At 40.1% G+C, this 10,613-nt stretch overlaps 1 protein-coding gene across 7 annotated transcripts in view; it reads right to left on the bottom strand.

Annotated features, from left to right (window-relative positions):
* Positions 1–366: 366 nt before the first annotated feature.
* The window catches only part of cald1a (caldesmon 1a), a 49,426-nt gene continuing 39,179 nt past the window's right edge, over positions 367–10,613 (bottom strand). For 5 of the 7 annotated variants that reach the window (XM_034131584.1, XM_034131587.1, XM_034131588.1 and 2 more), the window contains 7 exons: positions 8,751–8,794; positions 8,494–8,572; positions 7,613–7,753; positions 7,354–7,449; positions 6,061–6,129; positions 4,504–4,540; positions 367–2,053 (listed from right to left, as the gene is read on the bottom strand). In XM_034131584.1, the coding sequence (XP_033987475.1) occupies positions 2,040–2,053; positions 4,504–4,540; positions 6,061–6,129; positions 7,354–7,449; positions 7,613–7,753; positions 8,494–8,572; positions 8,751–8,794 (480 nt within the window). In that variant the 3' untranslated portion in view covers positions 367–2,039. Of the gene's footprint in view, positions 2,054–4,503; positions 4,541–5,717; positions 5,770–6,060; positions 6,130–7,353; positions 7,450–7,612; positions 7,754–8,493; positions 8,573–8,750; positions 8,795–10,613 lie in introns of all 7 variants that reach the window. The other 2 variants (XR_004555973.1, XM_034131586.1) reach the window with 2 other exon arrangements.

The raw sequence follows: 10,613 nt of genomic DNA, 5'->3' as shown, positions 1-10,613 counted from the left end.
ACAGTTTGTTACTTTACGGATTAGAGCTGTGTAGCCCTTTGCTCTCAATAAAAATCCCTGCATCTACAACTGTTGAATATTTGTAATAAACTGAGGGATGATATGTTTCTTTAAGGGTTGAGTCAATTCTCCTACTTTGAAAGCAAATTTAACTACTTTAAAATCCTCTTGGATCAAGTTGAGATGCACCATCACAAAGCAGTTTTTCTGAGCTGATGAGAAGTTGACAGCGAGAAACATATGATGATCTTGAGACATACTACCTATATGCTAAATATGAAGGAGTTAACAATAGCACAACCTTAAACCAAATAGGTCTTTTCAGTATATAATGCAGTCTTAGTAAAATGATGGAAGGAAACTTAACCATGTGGAATACCTCAATGTCTTTATTGCTGTTTTTGAGTGAAGCGTACAATGTTTAAAACATTCATCCAGTTGGAAACTGCCCACTTGTATGACATTGGGAGTGTTTAGAGAGGCTACAGATAGTGTGTTTTGCATAGGCTTCGCGCTACACAAACAAGTGTCTGGTTAAACATGGAAGAACTTTAAAAAACATAAAATGGACACAAAGGTTGTAAAAAACGAAAACAGTACGGCATTATGAAACCACTGTATTTAAAAAAACAACAACAACATAAATGTCACATTAAATCACGCTTGAAAATGTTTTGGTCAAGCTCCCCTGCTCTTTTCAGGAGCCATGGAATGTGATTGTCACACTTTTGAGCAGTAACATCAATTTAATGCCCCGGCAAATCGTTAATATTATCAAAGCTTGTGCCGCGCAAAAACTATAAAAGGGAATGTGCTACTTAAGACCATGTAAGTGAAAGATAAGCAGGAGAAATCACAAGTCTTAATATTATACGGCGTTGCTTTGAGGCTATCATGTACTGTACCTCAGCTGTCATAAATGTTTCCATTGCAATCATATGCCAGAAGACTTACATAGTGGTAAATATCCTTGCATTGTACTAGTTTCTTGCTATATGCTTAGGCACCCTGATTTTACTTCGTATGCCCTCAATGATCGCTGAGCATAAGAGTGTGCATAGATGCAATAGAGAAGTTAGTGGAAGTTAAGGTAGATAAAAAAAAAAGTGGGTTGGAATGCCGATTTCCTACATTGTAAAACCTACAGCGAAGGCACCGTGTGCAGCTGCTTCTTAAGGAGGAATGTTTGAAGATTTTAAAGTGATCAAACAGGTACAAAAGCTACAAAAACAGCTAGAATTATAGAAAAGGACAAAACACATTAAAACATAAATAAAATGACACGAAGGATAATAAAAGTCATAATGGCCTTCTGAATATTCAACACTCCTATCACCACCGAAATTAACTGCCTTGTTGGTGAATACAAAATAAGCAAAAAATACCTTTTGTTGCGAGTATAAAGATGTTATATAAGATACAGTATGATATTCAAAACATCACATGTGCTAACATATATTACTCAGACCATTGCTGCACTATTGGTAAGACATAATAAAAGTGAGATCAGCTAAAATCTACAAGTGCTTATATTTCTATCCTGAACTGGTGAACGTTGAATAAAATAGCAATGTGTGAAGCTTTTGCTTTAAATATAAATAAAATAGGAGATGGAAAATGAACTGTGGGAGGGAGAGAACGGATTTCAACCATCTCTTTGGAATGTGGAAACTTTTAACTCATCTACTCCGTTTCTATCAACCGTCGGCATGGAGAACAACACATAAATCTAAATTTAATTAGGTTTTTTTTCTTCCTGGCAGGATCGTATAGAGTAATTAGTAATAGTAATTACAAATGTCCAAATTTCACAGCATTTTGTTTCTTTTCGAAAGCAAAAATCATTGTGCAAAGGCACTACACGTGGCAACCGTACAAAAATATGATGCTGTTTCGGTACAGTGCGTGGACAGCGTGTCTCCTGTCCTTCCGTTTTCTGGGGGTCCCTCTGGGGTGGTCATTTTTTGGTTCTTAAGACAAAGTCAAAGGAAGAGTCTTGGATTGTCGTGGTCCCCAGCTTTAGTGGCTCCTTCATGACATTAGTGTCCCATACCTGGAGAAAGAGGAACAAACCAGTCCATCAGCGGCTTCACTCTGAGTCTCAGACAGCTGTGGGTTAACAACTCTGACTTTTACGACACACAGGGTTAAACCGAGCCACAAACACCACGTGCAGCGCAGTGTCAAGGCCACTTCATGTTTACTTTAATTAAACGTCAACAGAATCAAACTCAAAAGGAAAAAACATCATATATTTTCATTATCTATTTCCTTGTAAAGAATCTAAATAATTATACTTTTATTTCCTTTTTCCCAGGTAGAAAATCTTAAAATAACTTTATTAACCAGGGAACAACACAGAGGGATATTTTGGGGGTGTTATCTTGACTGACTGTATTTGGCTGCCCCACTTTAGCATCACATATCACCCTCAAAACTCACATTTAGAATGTTAAGGCTCTAAGAGATTGACAACATGGTGATAGACAAAAAATAAATAATTCGATTAGTCTGAAAACCTTGAAGCGTTACAAAAAAATCTTACACAAGTAAATCACTGCACTTTTGGAAAATTGTCAGACTTCATGCCAACAATTCAGAAACTTAGCTGAGATGACATTATTTGTTTAAGTCCTGTAATACAGCAGAGCATGTGGAGCGTGTGGCTGCTAACGCGCATGTGGTCCTGTGTGGTGTCAAATGTCTGTAAGGTCCCGCAGCCAACTACGAGCACTAAATACAAAATCTATACAAAGCCTCTGTCATCCTCTGAGTCAGAGTGTGATGGTGTGCTAATCTCCAACATACCAGCTATTAATGTGACAGACACGCTTGGCAGGAGCGCTGCTGCGAACACTCACACAGGAGAGGCCGGGGTGTGAGCAGTGGACTACACACTGAAGTGAATAAGCTGAGAGGTTTAAGTGGCGTCAAGATGGCTGTTGAGCATGTCTACAGAGGAGATATTGGTGTGTATCTACGTGTGTGTGATGCTGTGTCCTTAACAGCCAACACATTGCTCAGACATGTAAAGAATCCCTCAAGGTCAAAGCCCCTCTTCTGTCCGTTGGGAGAACAAAAAGAGGAGGAGGCTGCACTCACGTCTGATTTCAAAATAGCAAGCAATGTTAAAGTGGCATCCTAGCACGCTGCGGAGCAAAAGGCCAAACGGCGATCTGAAAAAGACTGCAGGCGAGGCCATGGAGGGTCGGTTATTGGTTTTGTGACACATGGTGTCGTATAAATCAAAGAAGCGGTGACAAGATGACACATTTAACAAGAAGGTCACACCTTCCTCGGGAGAAATGTACTGTTTTTGCTGAAGTGCTTTGTACGGAAGCACTAAGGGGAAAATTAGAGGAAAATAATCTGTGTATTAATGACTTGAGAAGGTTTCTCAGGAACATCTTTCTAAATTACTCAGTAAAAATCACATGTGATGTTACAAAATAAGTTTGCAGATTTTTTGTAGTCTGGCAAATTTAAAACATTTTTTCGTCACACAGTGCAACACTTGCCTATGTTTCTAATCAAGTGAGAAAAAAGTAAATAGCTTTCAAGGTCTGATCTAAATAGTTTTCTCTACAGAGTTTTAAAAAGGTGACTAAACATTTTGGCAGGTTATTTTCCTGGAGTTGTCAGGATCGTTTCTGTTGTTGTAATGCTAATTTCAAACACAAGAGGCTGAAAAGCAACACTACCCCGTGCTCTAAATGAGACTCAAGAGAGTTCATGTTCTCTTTTCCTTTCCATTGAGACAAATCATTTATAAAACAATCAGTGAAACAAAAAGCAAGATTTAACATATGTTACACATATTGTGTAAAATGACCATCAATCTAGACTCAAATTACACTATTGACCAAAAATAATCTGATTAAAAATAATACAGACTTTATCCTATTGTGTCTAACTTTTTTTTAACATATTTTTCAAAGATGAAAATAAATAAATGCTGGACTTCTTTTTTAATGTTCCTTAAAGGTGGGGTAGGTAAGTTTGAGAAACCGGCTCGAGATACACTTTTTGTTATATTCCATGGAATGCTCTTAACATCCCGATAGCAATGAATATCTGAAGTGCTTTGACAAAAAATCCATTAATAAAATCTCATCTGTGGAAGCCGTAATACTGTAAAAAGCACGACCAATCATTTTAGCGGTTTACCAATCATCCAGTTATTTTAGCCGGGCTAAAATAACTGGATGGCCTACCTGCCTGTCAGCCTTCTATCTGTGCACAAACTTATCTCGTGCCCTCATTGGTCATGTGCGCGTTCGTGTGTGTTGGAGGAGGAGCTCTATAAGGAAGTGGCAGATTTTCTCCGGTCGTGTATTTTCAAATTCTAGCGATCTCGAGCCGGTTTCTCAAACTTACCTACCCCACCTTTAAGAGTAACATATTAGAGAAAACTTAAATCTGAAAAAGGCTTCTCAGGGCTTCCGTACGTGCACAAGCTCTACAGTTACTAGCCCACACTTCTGGTACTTTATAAAAACTCACCGTTGGCGACTGATTTGGTCTCCCCTCCGCCTCCCACCTGCAAAACAAGAAGACAAGAAGGTCACAAGGCAGCGAGTATGAAAAGAGATGCAGAAAGCAGAACATAGCTGCAAAGCCTCCAGTCAGAGCAGCGAGTGCTTCCACCTATACAAACACTGAACCAGATCTCCATCCTCCATCTTTATCCTGCTCGTCTTGCCTTCCCTGACATCACAGCATAGCATGATAATGATAAGGTTGCTAACCGCTACCTTTCCTGTCCAGGGCCCTTTCTACGTCACTACAGACCACCGCCTTGTGCCCTCCAACCCAACTACTCACTGTGGCGGACCACAGCCTCCGGTCTGGAAACACACTTCACCAGAGAGGAAGGTTTGGGTAGGTAGGACTTTTAAAAAATGTGCTGTTTCACTTCCACAAATCAGCTCTACAAACAGTTTTATCTTTGTATATAAATGAAGACAAGACAATTTATTCATAGTCAGGTTTAGTCCAACTTGTTTAAAAATGTGAGGTGATAACAGTATGTCAAGTCATTGTGCAACTCAGCAAGGCGTCTTAATTCTAGAGAAGGCTGTAAATAGTTTTCCATTAGGGCAATATAACGGCAAGTGGAGTTGGACTGAGCGCAGTGATTTGTGGTCGTCATAAATAGGAGCGGTGATGTGATACAGCCATTTGTGAAAAAGCAGGCGCTGTTTTCTTTTACAACACAGAATTTACCCTGAACTGTAATTCTCTGGATTTTGTTGAGTGGGCTTTAACAAGTTAGGTTGTTAATAGAGTCAACAGCGTAATGGTTTTAAATTAGCTTTGCTACGGCTTTGTTGATATGTTCCCTTTCATCCTTTAATTTTACAGCACTTGGAACATTTGGCACACATGCTTTACAAGTTTATTCCTTAATGAAAGCATTTTGGAGAGCAGCTCATGTAAACGGCTCAGTATTTACAAAATGCAGACAATTACATCCTGTTAAATGTTGTGTATTCAGAGTATTCAGGAACACATTTTTCAAATCATAAATAACTAACTGTGGACCGAAACTCTTCGATATTATCGTTTTAATTGAATCAAGCAGTAGCCTCAAACCAAAGCAGAGCGGAGCGCAGCTTGCCAACAACACAGATCCAAAAGTAGACAGAGTGACAGCAGAAGGTGAGGTCATTCTGTGATAAGCGCTTGGAAGAAACGTGGAAAAATTACACATTTACCTCTCCAGGCTTATTCCAGATTTAAGGTGGAGGTCAACTAGCTATCAGAGATCTTTTAAAACAAAAAACAAACACAGATGATTGTTACTCCCATGACACCAAGGTCAGAATCGTGAGATTATTTGAATATCCCTACACCATCTTTTTGAACAAAACGATCTTGTGATTGACGTCTGGAAAACTATGAAAAACCACGGGAAATCCTTTCAAGACCACAAAGCAATTTGGCGTAGTTAAAACTTCATCTGGAGGCTGACTTGGATTTCCCCCCCGCTGGTTGAGACTGGTACTCTGATCAGCGAACACATTCCTCATCGTGATTCGTGAAATGAATCATAGCTACCTTGGTTGGAGAGGCACCTTTGTTTTCCCATAGACTCCTCTTGTTGGTTACGTCCACAGGCTTCAGGTCCTGTCAGAGACACACAGAAAACAAGAGGCGAAGAAAAAGCATCATATCAGCGGTGCTCAGAGTGCCCTGCATTTGTTGGTCAATTTGAAAATGGTTGTCATTTTGGCAGAGTGTCTGGGATGTAGAGGAGGGAGGAGGACAGAGGAGGACAGAGAGCTTCAGGAACAAGAGCAGAGGTTGACACTGTCAAGCAGTTTGGAGGAAGTGGAAAAAAGCACTCTTCACTGTGAGTCTAGGCAATTGTTTGTCAATCCCAATGCAAAGAAGTATTCAAAATAATCTGAACATTTTGTCAAAAAAGATTTTTCTTTTTACTTTGAAGGAAATATTCACTTGTAGCACCCTCACTTTATTTCCTTTCATATCCTCAGCTATGGTAAGTTACCTATTTGAGCACAAGCCATAATCTGTGACATGGAAAGCTGTAACATAAATATTTGGGTAAAATATCAACCTAGAGTGAAGAGAGGCTTGATACACACATGACCGGGACTGAAAAACCCCACTCTGCTGGTAAAGCTTATGATAGGCTGGAGATAAAATGCTTAAGTGACACTGTATAGTAAACTGCTGCCAAGGCTACAGTGTCCACATGTACTGTAAATGTATATTATGACAGATGTGAGAGTGGACTGAACAAGCACACACACACACACCTCTAAAAGTGACTTTGCTTGGTGGCCACCAGGTGGTGCCAGACAGATAATATCTCAACCTGACCAATGGATAATTGGAAATAGATTATAAAAAGGTTCAAAATGAAGTCCTACCGACAACTGATTGGGGAACACGATGACAATTAACTCAATCTTTGTCTGCTAGCCAATAGAAACATGCCCAAAACCTGCTTGCTCATAGCTAGCTTGTCCCACAACTATATCATTAATAAACTGCAACCCCTGGTGGACGACGGGTTGTCTATGTGGAAGTAATCGTTGTTGAACTTAACGATGTTTGAGAATAGTATTCTTCAAGTATTCTGTTAGCATCGTGCCCTTGTTGTTTCTCCTTCTGGTGGTTGCAGTTTAATGAATATTTGCATGTCTCTATCATATGCCTACTTTAAATCAGTGAGAAGAGCACAGAAAAAAAGGAAATACATATATACTATATCTCTCTTGTGAAATATAACCGTTACACAGTGTGCACATGGTTTCTGAGCTCTACAGTACATGCACTGTACTTCCTGAGGCAGAGACAGGGGTTGCTACGGTGACGACCTACCGTTGGCCTTCCTCCTGCCGCTTTGCCGCCCTCCGGGGTTTTATTCAGCCAGTCGTTAATGCGACCCGCCACGCCTGTCTTCATCACAGCTGCTTCCTGTTTGGATAGGGTTAAAGGTCAGCTGAGCCTGTTCGTCATCGGCAACGAGGCCGAGCAGGAAGTGGCCGTGCATTGGGCTCTTTCCTCTCTCTCTCTCTCTCTCTCTGCTCCAGTCACTCACAAAGTTTCATTAACTCTCCTCCAACACCTCGTCTCTTACCTTGAACGGGCTTCCCCCGTTTCCAGGTGTGCCGAACACGTTGCCCTTCTCCCACATGCTCTTGATGCTCCGGATGCTGTCGGTCACCATGGGGAGATCCACGGCTCCGGAGCGAGGGGACCGGGACTCCTTGTTCTCTCTCTGCAGGGACAGAGAAGTTTTGATTGATTGATTGAAAAGTTTATTAACAGCTTGTATATTGGGTACAGTACAGTACAGCTCAAAACATACAATTGTTAAGGGGATGCAGACCAGAGAAAGACTTTCGTCTTGTTTACATCAGGGTCCCCCATTTCCAATTCATCATAAGATTCAGTGGGATTCAATTGGTGGAAATCAGGGGTGTCTGTGCTGATCAAGCTGTTTATTTATTTTTAAACAAACCCACAAGAGCTTGACATTAATGCAACTTCTAGACCTAGAATAGCAGTAATTATTTTTAGCATACAAGCACTGGAATCAGATCAGATAAAAGGTTTTTGGTTAACATATATGTAAGAGTTTTATTATTTCCTAATGTCTTTTCAGCTAGGAACCACTCACATTTTTGATATTAAAAGAAGAAATGTATTATTTTTTAACATTAATACATTAATACAAAGAGTTTTCTTTTTTACATCCTCCTGATAGTTGCTATACAGTTTATTTAAATGTAAATATATATGTCATTTTAACATATCTAGGAGTAAATTGTGTTTGTTTTCCTGCAAAAGTCTTAGATAAGTCTATTATAAAGTTATAATTTCACACACCGCTTGTGCATTCCCAAGTGAAATAGGGCAAATGTTTTGCTTGACATGGATATACAAAGTGAGTAAATAGATGTTTCACTGTAGTGGACACCACACTGCTTCTTATTGTACAGTGTAAGAGATGCTAACCTGAGCAGCAGAGGTGTACTGCTCCAGCCTGTTGTCTATCTTGGACACCAGAGGAGAAGGAGACGCCTTCACTGTGCTGCTGGGCAGAAGAAAATAGTTAGCATAAACAGCATGGGACCACTTTGAATATTATACTCAAAGTTGGAATTGAACTCAGGGTTAGATTTGTTTTTAATTCCACATAACTGTGAGGTTTACATGCACCACTAGAAGCTTTGTTAGAGGGAGAAATACATGGCGTTTCAATATGTTTGTACCTCTTCTGTGCAGATTTGTTCAGGAACTCTGCCCTCTCTCCAATCTGTGGAGAAAGGTTATTACAGCTACAGGTTAATAAATACAGCAGTGTTGTTCAACACACGCATACTGGACAACAACATTTCCTTAACTCGTCAGTAGCCGTAAAACAGATGTTAAACTTCCTCTTGTCCTTCTATTGTGTCTGAATGGGGCTCATTTTCAGGCTCAAATGTGTATTTTGTGCCTCTACTGTGACATGTTTACATGTTTTAATGTTCAAAAAGGTATTTATTGTTCATACTGCCTGTGCTGCAGCACCTCTTTTCACCCTCTGTCTGAAACCAGAGCCCAGTCTGCTCTGATTGGATAGCTGACCGAAGCACGATTGTTATGTACTGAAGTGTAGTGAATACAGAAGTAAACAAAGGTGTCCAATGAACCTATAGAACATACTACACGAAAAGGAAAAACCCCCCATAACCATAACAGGGCCTCTTTCATTTCATTATAAAGCATCCCTAACTTTAGTTTAGTTGATGTCTGGTCCTAAGATGATTCATAAACTAAATAATTGTTTATGCTCAGTGGACTAAGACAGACCACATATTTTAAAAGGTTAATATATATTTTCTTTAAATGGGCAAAAAGCTGTAATCTTTTACCCTCCATGTGCAAAATGCTCTCAAATACATTCAGACACACACAGACAGGAACAGAAATGCAAGTTCTGCTGTGAGACTGTGGGAATCTCAGAGGATTGTTTACGATATACGAAAAGAGGCTACAAGAGGGGGCAACGCATGCGTTCCTCAGGCGCTCACAACCCTTTAAACGGACAAAAGGAGAAACTGCAGAAAAAGCTCCCCCCCCCCCTCCTCCCTGTGAAAAAGGGACCTTGCGCTCCGCTGCTACCGAATGTGGGAGTTCCCAAAAATACTCCCCGACAGGAAATTCCCCATTCTCAGATGCATTTTAAACAGCCGCAGCCATCCGAACGCAGTTACAGTAATCCTGTTAACCCTAATGGCTTTCCTGCATCCCCGCAGCCTGTCCTTCATTCTGTCCCTCTGCCCTTCTCTCACAGGGAACACTGTACTTGGTCTAATGTACGGAGCAGCGTTATATGCTGGGTTACAGCTGATAACATGTCGGCAAGCTCCTGGGACTTTGTGTTCCAATGGGAGGTGATTGCTGATAGTGAGGCATATTCGCCCACTGTAACCAGAGCCACGAGTTGTCCGAAAAACGGAACAACGTCAAAAACATTGTATGTTCTGAATAACGTTTTTAAAGAACTGCAGAAGCTGGAATACAAAAATGTTAGATTTACATGAGAAATATAAATGTTTATTTGGCACTACCAGCATGAGACACATTTTACACAGATGCCCATATCAATATTTTTCATGTCAACATTACTCTGTGAAAGTTATTACTTTTAATAATGAAACTACAGATAATAATCAGCCAACTCGGCAGTTCTCTTCTTTCAGCTCACTGTTTTAGTTACTTGAATGGCCACTCCCCAAAAACCTGTCTTTGGCTCGCTAATTTCCCTGTTGGTGACAAGTATACAAGCTGACTTTTTAACTCATTCTTATAAGCTATGTTACAACTTAGATATTAGGGGGTGTGGCCGCTTTGAGTGACAGGTGTGTGTGCAATATAAGGTTTCTAACGGGGCCTTCCTCAGTTACCCATTTTCACTAAGTTGATGTTTTAAACAGTCTTTGGGTTTTACGGGAGCGCAACTGTATTGTTTTGCTTATTCTTGCCACTTACATTAACTCATCTGTTTCCATGAAAAAGCTCTCACAAACAGCAGGAAGAAAAATTAAGTGATTCCTGTGATTTTGTGAGCATTTAGAAGCTAAAGAGCT

The sequence above is a fragment of the Trematomus bernacchii genome, unplaced genomic scaffold, assembly GCF_902827165.1.
Source record: "Trematomus bernacchii unplaced genomic scaffold, fTreBer1.1, whole genome shotgun sequence".
NCBI lineage: Eukaryota > Metazoa > Chordata > Actinopteri > Perciformes > Nototheniidae > Trematomus > Trematomus bernacchii.
The sequence above is the reverse complement of the archived record's forward strand: the minus strand, read 5'-3'. Positions and strand labels throughout refer to the sequence as shown.